The sequence below is a fragment of the Plecotus auritus genome (assembly GCF_963455305.1).
Source record: "Plecotus auritus genome assembly, chromosome: 6".
Taxonomy (NCBI): domain Eukaryota; kingdom Metazoa; phylum Chordata; class Mammalia; order Chiroptera; family Vespertilionidae; genus Plecotus; species Plecotus auritus.
Window position 1 is genome coordinate 138417393 of NC_137773.1, and position 16324 is coordinate 138433716.

Below are 16324 nucleotides of genomic sequence, written 5' to 3' on the forward strand. Positions count from 1 at the left end.
AATGTTTGCAAACCTAGGTCACAGGGTCATGGGGTTGTATGACCACTGAGTAGGTCAATGATAGAAAGCACTTAGAATGGTATGTGACACATAGCACTCAGTGATTGCCAATTCTTCTGCATTGATTAATACTCTCCCTGTAAACTCTCAGGGCCTCAGTTTCCTCAATTGTAGTGGGGAATTGAGCGAGGTTATTTCTGAAGCTCCCTTCTGCTGCTTTCTTATTCTCTTTAAGAAATCCTAGAGAGCATTTCACATAATAGAGTCTCAATAAATATTTGCAAAATTGAATTGGCTTGTCTAAATAATAGACCAAATAATCAGTGGAACTGGATTGTGTATAAGTTCTGACAGAATTGAGTTGCAAACTTTAAATGGCTATTGCTTCTGCTTATTAGGTGGAAAAGAATCCATAATTATTTGAGAGGGAAAAAAAAGGTTTTTTAAAGGAAACAATCTGTGGTCTGACTCCTGAGGTTCTGCTTGCTGTTACAGATTGCTAGCTACCACAGGCAGACAGGAAACTGACCAGTTTTCAGCTCCAAATTGAGGAGAAAATTGATTTCTGGGACTCAGGAATTCTTTCCATTACCTCAGTGGGCTTTCTCAGCCAAAGCTGACATGTCATGAACGGAGTTGTCCTGTCTGTGACATGCCTCTTCATTTGTGACATTTTTGATGATACTGTCCAATTTTTCCTACATGTTTGCTCCCCGCAGAAGTGCGAATTAATTTGGCAATTGCAATGCCAACCAGCACTGTCTAACTCCATTTAGTTTTCACATGCAAATAAAGTGCCCTCGAAAGTTATATTATTTTTTAAATTGAATTTATTGGGGAGACATTGGTTAATAAAATTATACAGGTTCCTGCTATACAATTCCACCGTACATCGTCTGTATATTGTATTGTGTGTTTATCATCCTAACTCAAGTCTCCTTCCATCACCATTTATTTCCCCTTTACCCTATTCTATACCTCAACCCCTTTTCCCTTTGGCAGTCACCATACTGTTGTGTGTCTGTGAGTCTTTCTTTTTGTTCTTTGCTTAATTCCTTCACCCTTCTCTGCACTGATGGTAGGTTTGCAGGTTAGTGTAGGCACTGTGGAAAGCAGTATGGAGTGACCTGAAAAAAATTAAAAATGAAACTGCATTATTCAGAGAAACCTGAAACACTAATTTGAAAGAATATATAAGCACCCCTACGTTCATTGGAGCACTATTTACAATAGCCAAGATTTGGAAGCAGCCCAATTGCCCATCAGTAAATGAGCGGATAAAAAAGCTGTGGTACATTTACACAGTGGAATCCGATTCAGATATAAAAAAGAAGGAAATCTTACCTTTTGCAACGGCATGGATGGGCCTGGAGAGTATTATGCTAAGTGAAATAAGCCAGTCAGAGAAAGAAAAGTTGTATTCTTAAGCTCTTGATGTAGAACCCATACCTTCTCAGTTTAGATTGTGCTTGTACAGTGGTGACCAGGTAACATCAGAGATAAAACAGCAGGCAAACTGAATCCATTGCGGGGGACTAAACTGGAACACAAACAATAAATAGAAGGTTTGCATTCAATAGAGCAGTATCTTGGGATGAAAATATGGTTGCATGTCAGAGAAGAATGTCGTGTGCTGAGTTGTCACCATTATTGAGAATGAGGCTGGCTGATGTCCCAACACCAGGTTGGTGTGAGCATGTGTGTGGACCACTTCATTCCTTGATGGAAGACAAGACCAGCATTCTCTTCCCACAGTGATTCACTTCTGTCATTACTCTCTTGGTCTGAATTGAATGCTTGAGTTGAGGTCATCTCTGTACAGTATCCATAAGTGTTTAAACTTAATGCATGCTCTTACGGATCGCAAGCAAATGAAGTGACTATCTTTCCAGCAGGTACCACTCAAGCCTTCAAAAGCAGAAGATCAAAACAGCATGTTTCTCTCTCATCCTTTGTTTTCCAATCTTCCTTCTTTTTCACATGTTAGCTTTATGACTGTGTTCATCTCCATTACCATGTTAATAGCCAATTTCTCTCTTTTGTTGAATTGTTTGATTTCACTCACCGGTGGGCAATTGTCAAGAGCGGGTGAGACTCTCAATTCTGCAATCACAGAACTCCATGCATCGGTTCCCCCTCCGGGGTGCATCCAAAATCTGAGAGTGAAGACCATCCCTCCACTAATCATATCTCCAAATGGAGTTTGCTCTAAGCCCTTTAATCACTCAGCTGTAATTGAATCCTGATAGGAAGCTGGGTTTCTATCCAGAATTATTCCCCTTCTTCTGCCCAGAAGATGGTAAAGTAACTGTTTCTTCTCTCAGCAGGCCCAGGACAGTCTGCAGATGATCTTGTCCCTCCCTGTTCTGTGCTGGTTTCCAGACTGAGAGGAATCCTGATATTTGAGGTTATAGTTGCCATTACCCTGGGGTATTTCTCAAGGTGCTCTTTCTCTCTGCATCATTGTGTACCTTCTAACAAAGCATAATGATCCATCCTAAGAGGTCCCTAAACAGGTTTGGCTAGAATATGTATGCATGAGTCCTGCTTTTTTAAAAAAAATATTTTTAAAATATATATATTTTTTTTATTTCAGAGGAAGGGAGAGGGAGAGAGAGATAGAAACATCAATGATGAGAGGGAATCATTGATTGGCTTCCTTCTGCACGCCCCCTACTGAGGATCAAGTCCACAACCCTAGCATGTGCCCTTGACCAGAATTGAACCCGGGACCCTTCAGTGCGCAGGCCCATGCTCTATCCACTGAGCCAAACCAGCTAGGGTGAGTCCTGCTTTTACCTGAATGGCTGCAACCAATTTGGAGAGACTAAGTGAATCTTTCTCAAAATCCCCCCAAGCCACCTGGAGCAATGGTCCCAAATGTGGTCCCCACGCCAACAGCATCAGCATCCCCTGAGAGTTTGTTAGAAATGCAAATTCAGAAGCTTCACCCAAACCCACTGATGAGAAACTCACTGATGGGACCAGAAATAGGTGTGTTAACAAGTCCACCAGGTGAACTAATGCATGATAAACACTGACCTAAATCTCTTGTTAAAATTCAGAGTCCTGGTCCTGCTCTACTACTTACTAAATAGGAATTATTAGAGACAAGACCGAGACAGGTAGGTAGATAGACAGGTAGATATATACATATATATGTATTCATAAATGCACATTTTTTTGAAATAATTTTAGATTTATAGAAGAGTTGCAAAAATAGAATTCCCATGTACCCCTCTCCAAGTTAACACAAATATAAATACCTTAAATAATCAGTGTACATTTATCAATACTGAGAAATTAACAATGGAGAATATCATTAACTCAACTACAGAATTTATTTATTCAGATTTTACCAGTTTTTACACAAATGTCCTTTATTCTGTTCCAGGATCCAATTCATGTTTCAGTTTCTCAATCTTTTATTTCATGATCTTGACAGTTTTGTGTGGTGGGCTGGCACGGCCATGGCATACTCAGCCCCAGGGCGCCTTATGTGCGGCGCCAGCTCAGCCAGGTTCAGTGACGCTGAGTGGGGGCGGTGAAGGATTAGAAAAGACAGACAAGAGAATGAAAGCTGGGTCTCGGGTGGATGCTGCCCTCTCTGATGGAGAGCCTCTCTGATGAAGAGCTAGCGACAGCGCCATGGACTACAAGCCGTGTCTTTATTTTATAGCCAGATTCCATGAGACAAAGTAAGGGCGTGGCCAAGATGTTTACAACATTCTGGTGGGTTTTGATCCTACTCAATTACATGCACCTGAACTCTATCAAGCCTACATCACTCAGGCACATGGGGCCACGTGTTCGGAACATAGGTTCAAGCTTACAACTATAGCTGTTGGCTATAATTGTGCTGGGAGGGCCCTGCCCTCCAAGCTGGGACTTGCATGTGGCAATGAGAGGACTGTGCCCTCTCATCAGTCCAAGGCTTGAACCTGTCCAAACACTGTAGCTGCTCTCCACAGTTTTGAGGATCACAAGACAGGCATTTCATAGAATGTCCCTCAATTTGGATTTGGAGGAAGAATAAGATACAAATGGGCTGCCCTGATCATCATATGAGGGGTCTCATGAAATCAACCTGACTTATCAGTATTGATATTAACTTAGTGATTCAGGTCTGTCAGATTTCTCCACTATTAAGTTACTCTTTTTAAAAACAGATAAACAAACAAACACATATTCTTTAGAAGCAGTAAGGGAATTAATTTCCATCTCTTCAAAGGAAGAGAATCAAAGAAATTGCAGGTATATGTTAAAACCACCAGAGTAACTAGTAAATATTTTAGGGGAGATAAAGGTTAAGTGTTTCCTTACAGTTTCCCATATTAGCATTCATGAGTGGATCTTATGTGCAGCAATCTATATATATAAAAGCCTAAGCAACCAGCTGACTGGCCAAACGGCCGACTGGCTGACCAGCTGGTAGCTATGATGTACAATTACCACCAGGGGGCAGATGCTCAACACAGGAGCTGTGGAGCGACAGTAACTTTGCAGAGTGCCCTCTTGCACTCCGGAACCCCTTGGGGGATGTCGGACTGCCTGTTTCGGCCAGATTCCCGCAGGCCAGGTCAAGGGACCCCACCTATCAGAGGGACCCCACTCATTCAGCAGATGCCCTTTGAGCCCTGGCGCTGCCCTAGGTGTGGCTGGCTAGAGGTTGGCTCCAGGGCGTGTCTGGCTCATCTCCCCCAGTCCTGCTCTGCTGGCCACCTTCTAATTAATTTCCTTTCAAAATGTGCATGAATCCATGCACCAGGCCTCTAGTTACTATTATAATGTTCTAATGGTGATATGCTGTTTCCTCATTCATTCTATATTCATTCTTTGGAATTGTTCTGTAACATCTATTCTTTCTCTCTTATTTGTTTATTCATTTCTTTGTATCAGTAAGGGTTCATGCATGTATGTTGTACTCTTTGGATAATCAAAAACTAATATAGTTATTTATGGTATCAGAAATAACTATACTGCTACCATAGTTATTTCATTTGTTTTTCCTATTGTCCTAGCTTTGTTCATTGGATGCTCTTTCAGGTGGCTCCTCTGTCCTTTTGACACACCCAATTTTATTTTCCTTGGTGTACTTCTGGCTTCCTGCCACTGCAGTCTCTTGTATTTGCCCTGCCCCAGTCTTAAAAGAAGCTGCTTCCCCAAAGGGACTCGGTTCTTTTGGTTGAAAGATGGTGTTTCAAAAAACAACATCCAGGCACTAGGTGTGCTGGTGGCCATGGGATGTCATTGCTTCTGGGCTGTCTCAGTGGATAGTGTACAACCCATGTATGAAAGCTTCTCTCTCTCTCTCTCTCTCTCTCTCTCTCTCTCTCCCCACCTCCCTTCTTCCCTCCACACACATACTCACACATGAATTTACACTGATATTTTTGACATTAGCACCACATGGTTCATCCTAGCTTTACTCTTTAGCTTATGTATAAGTTCTTTTCCTAACAGTGAGAAACCTGGCTCATTATCTACAACTTAATCACTTAAAAAAAAACACTCAAGTATGGAAGGTAGATCCAGAATTGCTGACTCATATCCCTGTGAAAAATTTACAAATCAGAGAACCATTTTAGATACACTTCTTTTTGTCCTTAGTCTTAGAGTTTCCAGTCAAACATCATTTTTTCCAGTTATTTAGGTCTCCTTTTTACTCATCTCCTTCAGTGAAATTTCCTCATAAGTTTTAAATACAATTAGAGTTCTCTTGTCACAGTGTGCATTCCATTCTGGGGTCCTTTGATATGCTGATTGATTTTTAAAATTTTTTCAAAAACTAAAGTTGAATTATTGTGGTTTGTTCTTGGTAAGTTACAGAGTCAGGTGTCCACCACCACAGGAACACACAGAATATTTCCATACCCCAAAATCCCTTGTGTGGTCCCTTTTAGTCAACCCCTCCTTTCTCTCCCAACCCCTGGCATCCACTGATTTACTTTTCACCCCTCTGTTTGTTTGTTTTTTTCTAGATTGTCATTTGAATAGAATTCTGCATTATGCAGTCTTTTTCATTTGATTTCTTTCACATGGAAAAATGCATTTAACATTTACTTATGTTCTTCCACAAATCAGTAGTTCTTTTGTTGTTGCTGAGGAGTACTCTATTGTGGATGTACCACAGTTTGTTTATCCATTCACCTGTCGACAGATGTCTTAGCTATTTCCAGTTTTAGTGATTATGAATAAAGTTGCTATAAACATTTGTGAGTACACTTGTGTGAACATAAGTTTTCAATACATTTGGATAAACATCTAGGATTAGAACTTCTGCTTGGCATGTTAATTCTGTATTTACCATTTTTGGAAAGCTGAAGTATTTTCCAAAGTGGCTGTACCATTGTGCATTCCCATCAGCAATGAACAAGCATTCCTATTGCTCTGCATCTTCTCTAGCATTTGATATTGTTAGCTTAAAAAAAAACTCAAAGTGCCATTTTAATAGATTTGTAGTAATAAATTATTGTGTTTTACTAGCATTTCCCCAATGACTGATATTGAGCATCTTTTCGTGTGCTTATTTGCCATCTCTGTATCTTTTCTTATAAGTGTCTCTTCAGATGGTGTGCCCATTTTGAGTCTTGTTGTTGTTGTGTTTTCACTGCTGAGTTTAAGAGTGCTTTATATATTATGGTAATTCCTCAACCCCCAGACTCTGGCTTATGTTTTCATTTTCTTAATACTATTTTTCATAGAACAAAAGCTTTAAATTTTTATAAAATGCAATTCATCAATTTTTTTTAATGTATCAATTATGCTTTTTGTTGTCATATCTAAAAACTTATTGCCAAACCTAAAGTTATACAGAGTTTCCATTTTCTTCTAAAAGTTTTCTAGTTTCAGATTCTACACTTATGTCTATCATCCATTTGGAGTTAATTTTTGGATACAGTATGAGTTATATGTCAAGATTCATTACTTCTGCATATGGATACCCAGTTGTTTCAGCATCTGTGGGAAAGACTATCATTTCCCCATCTATTTCCTTTGCACTTTGCCAAGAATCAGTTGACTTCATTTATGTGGGTCTATTTCTGGACCTCTTTTCTGTTCCATCCCGTATAATAAAAGCCTAACATGCTAAGTGTCTGGTCATCCAGTTGGCCATTCAACCAATCAAAGTGTCGTATGCTAATGATATGCTAAGGCCATTCAACGGCTTGCCCACCAGGGGGCAGATGCTCTGACTGGTAGGTTAGCTTGCTGCTGGGGTCTAGTCAATTAGGACTGAATGAGATGGGCTGGAAACACCCTGGAGCCCTCCTGCGGTCCCTCCCCAGCTGGCCAACCTCCTGCATCCCCACCCCCGGCCCCAATCGTGCACCAGTGGGCTCACTCGGCCTGGCCTGCACCCTCTCACAATCCGGGACCCCTTGGGGGATGTTGGAGAGCAGGTTTCGGCCCGAAGGCAGAACGACTGGTCGCTATGATGTGCACTGACCACCAGGGGATAGATGCTCAATGCAGGAGCTGCCTCCTGGTGGTCAGTGCACTCCAGGGAGAGTGCTGCTCAGCCAGAAGCCGGGCTCATGGCTGGCGAGCACAGCGACGGTGGTGGGAGCCTCTCCAGCCTCTGCAGCAATGCTAAGGATGTCCAACTGCTGGCTTAGGCCCTCTCCCTCGAGGGCTCCCGGACTGCGAGAGGGTGCAGGCCAGGCTGAGGGAACCCCCCCCCCAAGTGCACAAATTTCATGCACCGGGCCTCTAATTGATCTATAAGTACCCATAAATTATGCTGTGGTTTGTTTGTTTGTTTTTTGCCTTTCTGATAAATGTTAGAATTAGGGGTTGCTATATTTTGAAAAAGCTTGAGATTTTTTTAAGCCTCACCTGAGGATATGTTCATTGATTTTTTTAGATAGAGATAGAGATAGAGATGAGAGAGAGAGAGAGAGAGAGAGAGAGAGAGAGAGAGAGAGAGAGAAATAGGAACGTGAGAGAGAAAATTGATCAGGTGCCACTCCCATGGGCCCCCATTGGGGATCAAACTCCCAATTTAGATATGTGCCCTGACCAGGAATGGAACCTGCAACCTTTTGGTATATGGGAAGATGGTCCAACCAACTGAGCCAACCGACCAGGGCTAAAAAGCTTGAGATTTGGTTGCAATTGCATTGAATCTATAGCTAAAATGGGGTAGAATTTATTCAAATCATTTTAAAATTTCATTTAGCCATATTTATAGTTTACAACATGTAGGTCCTAGACATATTTTGTTAGACTTATAAATAAACACTGCATTTTGGGTGACACTGTTTTTAGTTTAAAATTTCAATTGTTCATTCCTGACATATAGGTATATGATTGACTTTTGTATTTTGAATTTATACCCCATAACCTTGCTTAACTCACTTTTTAATTTTAAGAGATTTGGGGCAGTTTCTTTGGGGGAGGAGTGGACATGGACAATAAGCAAGTAGAGACACTTTTATTTTTTCTTTTGTAACCTGTATGCCTTTTGTTTCTTTTACTTCCCTGCTTCCTCTGACAAGGATGTCCAGTGCAATGTTGAATAGGGGTGATAAAAAATGGCAATTTTGACTAGGGGTTTCTTACTATTAAGTATGATGCTTATTATTCCTAGGCTTTTTGCAGATACCTATTATTAGGCTAAAAATTTTCTCCTCTAACCCAAGTTTATAATTTTTATCATAAATGTATTTTGAATGATGTAAGTGCTTTTTCTGTATGTATTAAGGTCATCATGTGATTTTAAAAAATTTTTTGTTTAATCTGATAATATGCAAATTATAATTGATTTTCGAATAATGAATCAGTTTTGTTTTCCTTGAATGAAATCCACTTGTTCATGATATATTTGTTTTGCTATTTTTTTTTTTTTAGGATTTTTGCAAGTATAATCTTTATTTTTTTATTTTTTTGTTTGTGTAATCTCTTTATTTGATTTGGGTCTTTCATACCCTCTTATGAAATGAGTGATTTTTCTCTCCTCTTCTATTTTCTGGAAGGGATTGTGGGTATTATATTTTACTTATTTATTAACTGTTGGATAGACTCTATCAGTGAAAATATCTGAGCCTGGATATTTCACTTATGAAGTTTTTTTCAAAACTGTGAATTTGGTATTTTTAAATATATATAAGATTAATTGGGTTATCTATTTTTTTTTTTTTAACATTGAGGCTTTTTTAAAAAATGAGAGGGAGAGAGAGATAGAAGCATCAATGATGAGAATCATTGATTAGCTGCCTCCTGCACGCCCCCTACTGGGGATGGAGCCCACAGCCCAGGCACGTGCCCTTGACTGGAATTGAACCCAGCACCCTTCAGTCCTCAGGCCAACGCTCCTCCCACTGAGCCAAACCTTCAAAGGCTGGTTATCTATTTATTCAGTTTTGGTAGTTCATATCTTTCAAGGAATGATTCCATTTCAGCTGCTGGATATATTAGCATAAAGTTGTTTACAATATCCTTTCTCTTATTTCTTGAGCTAAAAGCCTCAGTTGCTTAGTTTGTAATTCTTCTTTTCTAATGTAAGCATTTAATTATATGTATTTCCCTCTAACTACTACTTTAGCTCTAATCTATGCATTTTAATCTGTTGCACTTACATTTTCACTTAGTTAGAAATATTTTCTTAATTTTCCTTGACACTTCCTCTCTGAGCCATGAATGATTTAGAGTACTTGACCCAGGAGCTACTAATAAGCAAGAGGTGGCGCTGTGGGGTGTATATCAGTTGCTTAGGAAATGGCTGAGTACTTCTCTGTCTTCATATTCATCATATCAGTTAATAGCAATATAGCTCCTAGAAATCTGGAGTAAATTAATTCATTTATTAATCCTCTTCAAGCATAAAATGGCTAATGTTATAAGATTTTAAAGGTGAGGTAACATACATGAAACAATTGTGGCTTGGCACATAGTACATGGTAAATGAAAATGTGTTACTATGATTTATAATAGTTGTTGGTGGTGTTTTTGTAATTGTTTTATTTTTAGATTTACTTCATTGGCTCTGAGCTTGAAAAGTTGGGATGGGTATGAAGAAAAAAATATAAAGTAATGGAATGCAAACTCTAGAGAAGTTACAGAGATAAGATTTACCTGTTCCTATCATTATCATTATTATTTAGTTTATTTATTATAGCTTTACTAGAGGCCCGGTGCACGAAATTCATGCACAGGAGGGGTGTCCCTCAGCCCAGTCTTCACCCTCTCCAATCTGGGACCCCTCTCAAATCTGGGACCCCTCTCACAATCTAGGACTGCTGGCTCCCAAGTGCTCACCTGCCTGCCTTCCTGATTGCCCCTAACTGCTTCTGCCTGTCAGCCCGATCACCCCCTAACCACTCCCCTGCCAGCCTGATTGATGCCTAACTGTTCCCTGCCAGCCTGTCACCCCTACCTGCCCTCCCCTGCAGGCCTAGTCACCCCTAACTGCCCTACCCTGCAGGCCTGGTCACCCCTAACTGCCCTCCCCTGCAGGCCTGGTCACCCCTAACTGCCTTCCCCTGCAGGCCTGGTCCCCCCCAACTGCTCTCCCCTGCAGGCCTGGGTCCCTCCCAACTTCGCTCCTCTGCCAGCTTGGTCACCCCTAACTGCCCTCCCCTGCAGGCTTGATCGCCCACAACTGCCCTCCCTTGCAGGCCTGGTTCCTCCCAACTGTCCTCCCCTGCTGGCCATGTTGTGGTGCCCATCTTGTGTTCACATGGGGGCAGGATCTTTGACCACATGGGGGCAGCCATCTTGTGTGTTGGAGTGATGGTCAATCTACATATTACTTTTTATTAGATAGGATAGAGGCCTGGTGCAGGGGTGGGGGCCAGCTGGTTTTCCCTGAAGGGTGTCCCGGATCAGGGTGGGGTTCCCTTGGGGTGTGGGACAGCCTGGTCGAGGGGCCTGTGGTGGTTTGCAGGCCGGCCACACCCCCCAGCGACCCAAGTGGAGGCCCTGGTATCTGGGGTTTATTTCTTCTACTATTGAAACTTTGTAGCCTGGAGTGGAGCCAAGCCTTCTGCTTGCTCTGTGGCAGCAGCCATTTCTGTTGGGATATATGTATCTTCTGTAATTGAAACTTTGTAGCCTTGAGTGGAGGCCTGGGCTGGCAAGGGCAGGCGGAAAGCTTGGCTTCCTCCATTGCCGGGGAAACCCAAGCCTCCCTCCTGCTCTCTGTGGCCATAGCCATCTTGGTTGGGTTTATTTTCATATTTGCTCCTGATTGGCTGGTGGGCGTGGCTTGTGGGTGTGGCTTGTGGGTGTAGTGGAGTGATGGTTAATTTGCATATTACTCTTTTATTAGATAGGATTGTAATGTATTGCATTCATTTTAAAGACACCCCCCCCCACCCACTTAGTGAACCTCAACCTACTTCCCCAGAATCAATGATAGGTATCTCTTGGCATAATTACCCATTTACAAGTGCATTACAAAGGGAATGAGGCTGTGCAATACCATGAATGGTGCACCAAGTATGAACAATAACTCAGGACCCTGCATAATGTCTTAAGCCTTCCTCATTCAGCAACATCACTAAAAAAGTGCTATGCTCTCAAATTCAAAATCCCCCCCTCCCCAGATACTTTCTTTGGTGTCTTCGGGCATGTGATTGACACTCTGCTTTCTTTTCTTAAACAGGTGGGCTCTGCATTGCCCAGTCCGTGAGAATCCCCCAGGAGCGCAAAGACAGGACCATTGACTTTGATAGGATTATCAAACAGCTCCTGGACACCCCCAACTCCAGGGCCGTCGTGATTTTTGCCAACGATGAGGATATAAAGTAAGGATGACTGGGGACATTTGTTAATATGCATGCTGCAACTTTAGGAAACAAAAAGATCCCAATACTGGCAGAGAAAGGGGAAAGAGAGCAGAGAATCAACTCTATAATTACACAGTGGCCAAGTCTGTATATGCTTGCTACCTCACACACGATTACCAGGAACCATGAAGCTGCAGTGTGTTGCTGTCCTGTCCTGTATTTCCCACCTATTAGCAAAAAAATGGATTTAATTACTTATAAAAAGAGAAAACCACTAGACCTTTGCAAGTTTCTTTTATTGAAAACATATCCAAATATAACAGACTTAACCAAAGAATGTTCCTCTTAATCTAAAAGAAAAATGTCATAATGCTGGCTGTATCGCTGCAGCTTCAGACTCCATATGTTCAAAACCACACTTGCCACATCTCTACATTCTCAATCTACCTTTTCCTCTCTCTTTCCTCATCTCAGTCCTCCTTGGAGTGAAAAATCTGATCGTAATTTCAACTTTCCTTTTTTCTCATTTCTTGCATTCTTGGCCACACCTTGGAGAGCTAACCTCTAAAATGTTTCTAGAACCCAAACATCCCCCACTTTCTTAACTTACCGCCACCACCCTGACCAAGAATCCTTATTTATTTATCCTTTTTAGAATAAAGAGTAATTACACATGATTAAAAACTCAGAAACAATACAAAGGTCTAGGGAAAAGTAAAAGCCCCTCCATCCTGTTCCCTAGCTGACAAGTTGTCCCTCCCAGTTTCTTATAGGTTCTTCTGGAGGCGGTTTGTCTTTTACACAAACTGCTACATACTGTGTGTAAATCCTCCTTTCCTCCTTGCTAGCCCTCACTTGCCATTTTATCGTGGAGGTCCTTGAATGCCAGTACCTATAAATCTATTCAGTCTTTTTAATAGCTGTGCAGAATTTCATTTTATATCTGTATTGTAAATCATCTAACTGCCCTCTATTGATTGACATTTAAGTTGGATTACAGACTTTTGTAACTATTAATAATGCTCCAATAAACTTCCTTTTTCACAAATCTGTGCACAAATATAAGTATACACATGTTATATAACATACTAGAGGCCTGGTGCATGAAATTCATGCACAGGGGGTGGGTCCTTCAGCCCAATCTGAACCCTCTCCAATCTGGGAGCCCTCAGGGGAGCCCTCTCCAATCCAGGAGCCCTGATGGCTTAGGCTCACTCCCCGTGGTTCTCTGCTCTCTGCAGGGCCTGGCCGCTGTGCACCTACTGCTCAGAGGCTCTCCGTGGCCCAGAGGCTCTCCACAGCTGGGGCGGGATGCTTGCGATGATGCAAGCGTTCCATGCCCGGCCTGGCCAGAGGCCCTCCACGGCTGGGCACAGAACGCTTTCCTCGTCGCTGGGACAACGATGCAAGCATTACCCCTCCCCCCCCCCCCGACCGCTCCGTGCCCATTACCCAGAGGCCCTCCACAGCAGGGGTGAAATGCTTGCATTCTGCAAGCATTCCGACAGGCCACTCATGCTGCCCGCTCTCAGCGGCCACCCCCATCGGACTGGGGGACTCCGGCAGGGCTGAGAGGACTGGGTGCCTCCATCTTGTGGCTGTGGGTGCCGCCATCTTTGTGGCAGAGTGATGGTCAATTTGCATATTCCCTCTTTATTAGATAGGATATATGTGTGAAGATATAATAATATCTACAAATGTACAATAATATACAAATATATTATTTTATATGTTTATAGTCTACACTAGAGGCCCGGTGCACAAAATTCATGCATGGAGGGGGGATTCCCTCAACTCAGCCTGCACCCTCTCCAATTCCCTCCCAGAGATCGGGCCTAAACCGGAAGTCAGACATCCCTCTCACAATCTGGGACCACTGGCTCCTAACTGCTCACCTGCCTGCCTGCCTGATTACCCCTAACTGCTTCTGCCTGCCAGCCTGATCACCCCTAACTGCCCTCTCCTGCAGGCCTGATGTCGCCCCCAACTGCCCTCCTCTACTGGCCAATTTGGTTCTGATTGGTCGGTTCCTATGCCAGCATCAAAATTTTCACCTCCTAGGCAGCCATTGGCTCCCCACAGCACCCAGATTTGGTTCTCATTGGTCAGTTTCAATGCCAGTCAGTGTCAAAAGATCCACCTCCTAGGCAGCCATTGGTTCCCCACAGCACCCACCTTTGGTTCTCATTGGTTAGTTCCTATGCCAGTCAGCGTCAAAAGCTCCGCCTCCTAGAAGCCATTGGCTCCCCATAGCACCCACCTTTGGTTCTGATTGGTCCGTTCCTATGCCAGTCAGCGTCAAAAGCTCCACCTTCTAGAAGCCATTGGCTCCCCACAGAACCCAACTTTGTCTCTCATTGGTCAGTTTCTATGCCAGTCAGTGTCAGAAGCTCCGCCTCCTAGGCAGCCATTGGTTCTCCACAGCACCCACCTTTGGTTCTGATTGGTTGGTTCCTATGCCAGTCAGCATCTCCAGGCCTATCTCTGGTTCTGATCAAAGAGGCAGGGCTTAACAGCAGCCCCCATGGAGGCCAGGAGAGAAAGAAAAGCCTGGCTGCTGGGGAAGATCAGAAAGAAAGAGGGAGAGAAAGAGAGAGTTAAGTACACTGATCAACAGCTTCCACTGAGGCTGCAGATCAAACCCTGACTCACTTTCTGGGTCTCAGCCACCTGAGCAGTCAGTGTTGGGTCTCCAGGCTGCAGCTGGGCAACCCAGTGCTGACTTCCCGATGGTCTGCATTTGGTCGCAAGCTGGGCCCCTTCCCAAGCCCCAGGCTTTAGGCTTGGGAAGCGACCCCCCTCCCACTACCCCACCCCTCCGATCGCAGGCTCAGCCCCTCCCATGGCCGGCTGGGAGTGATCTGGGTGCCCAGGAGGTTCACAGGACCCAGGTATGTATGCAAATTAACTTCCATCTTTGTTGGTTAATTTGCATATTCACTCTGATTGGTTGCGGGTGGGTAGCGGAGGTATGGTCAATTTACATGTTTCTCTATTATTAGGTAAGATATTTATAAATTCCTAGAAAAGAAGTTTCCAGAACAAAGATATACCCCTTCTTAAACAATATATGAATATTGTCTTATAAAGAGGTTGTGCAACTAACACTTCTGCTTATGTGAAAGAGTTGTGTAGGTTTTATGAGATTTTTGCCTTATAGGTTAAAATACTACATTATTGAATTTGAAGGTTAATATTTTTTTTAATATATTTTATTGATTTTTTACAGAGAGGAAGAGAGAGGGATAGAGAGTTAGAAACATCGATGAGAGAGAGACATCGATCAGCTGCCTCCTGCATGCCCCCCCACTGGGGATGTGCCCGCAACTCAGGTACATGCCCTTGACTGGAATCGAACCCGGGACCCTTCAGTCCGCAGGCCGACGCTCTATCCACTGAGCCAAACCAGTTAGGGCTGAAGGTTAATATTTTTTATGAAGGGTAAAAGTAAGGGCCCAGCCTGTTATTCCATCCTGCTGGAATTATTGCATTATTAGAGGCCTGGTGCAAGAAATTCATACACGGGTAAGGTCCCTAGGCCTGGCTGACGATCAGGGCCAATCTGTGTGGCCACCGGCAGGGTGATCGGGGTCCCCCTGCTGGCACCTGCCTTAGCCAGCTTGGCACCGTCCACTTGCTGGCCCCGTCCCCTGCCATCACTGCTGGTCACTTCCCTCTGCTGGGCTACGAGTGGGGCGATCGGGGCCCCCCGCTAGCACCTGCCTTGGCTGGCCTGGGGCCTGCAGGATGGGGGCAGCTCCTGCATTGAGTATCTGCCCCCTGGTGGTCAGTGCGCATCATAGTGACCGGTTGTTCCACTGTTTGGTTGTTTTGCATATTAGGCTTTTATTATATAGGATTATCATGGCCAGCCTGGTCCCAGTCTGCGTCTTTCCCCTCCCAGTGGCCTACATGCCACCTCTGAATCCACCCATCTTGCCAGTATTAAGCTCTGATCATGGGTGTCAGGACTGTTCAATGCAGAGTGTGAACCTGAGGTTGGAATACCTGAGGTTTGTATGCTACTTAAATGAGCACTGTCTCGCCTTGGCAGGCACCCTCCCCGTCTTGATTTCCAACTTCGGAGGCCTCAGTTCTCCCATCAATACAATAAAAATCCTTCGGAGCAGTTTTTATGGTGATCCTGCCTCACCTATCCTGGGAGTATTTCACTCCACACTCCCTCATGACTGCTACACAGGAGGCACTGGGCCCACTGTGTTTCCTCCTGGGTCTCTGCACGTTCTCTTCCACCTGCTGAGAACACTGTTTGCTGCCCCACTTCACCAGTCTAATGGCCCCTCTGCCATTGCTTTCTGAACAATGTTGATTTCTCTGAACAATGCAGCTTTGGAAAATTCTTTGTAGTTTGTGTCGCGGTGTTGTTTCACATCATTTCATTTTTCTCCATTAATCCATAAGCATCATTAGGGTAGAACCATAGCAGGGTAGAGATGATGGCTCTTTTTTATTTATTTGAGCCTACACTACATTAATCTTTTAGAACCACTTCCAATTTATGATATTCTTTGCTGATATTATTTTTTTTAATCTGAGGCTTTAAATGTTTATTTTTCAATTATAGTTTACAT

The 16324-nt window shown here is 43.3% G+C and overlaps 1 protein-coding gene across 7 annotated transcripts in view; it reads left to right on the top strand.

Annotated features, from left to right (window-relative positions):
- GRM7 (glutamate metabotropic receptor 7) overlaps positions 1–16324 on the top strand; it is an 843273-nt gene that overhangs the window by 403709 nt on the left and 423240 nt on the right. For all 7 annotated transcript variants that reach the window (XR_013960786.1, XM_080671907.1, XM_080671909.1 and 4 more), the window contains one exon: positions 11609–11750. Coding sequence is in view for 5 of the 7 variants with exons in the window: in XM_080671907.1 (XP_080528033.1) it covers positions 11609–11750 (142 nt within the window). In the remaining 2 variants the exon portion in view is untranslated. The remainder of the gene's footprint in view (positions 1–11608; positions 11751–16324) is intronic.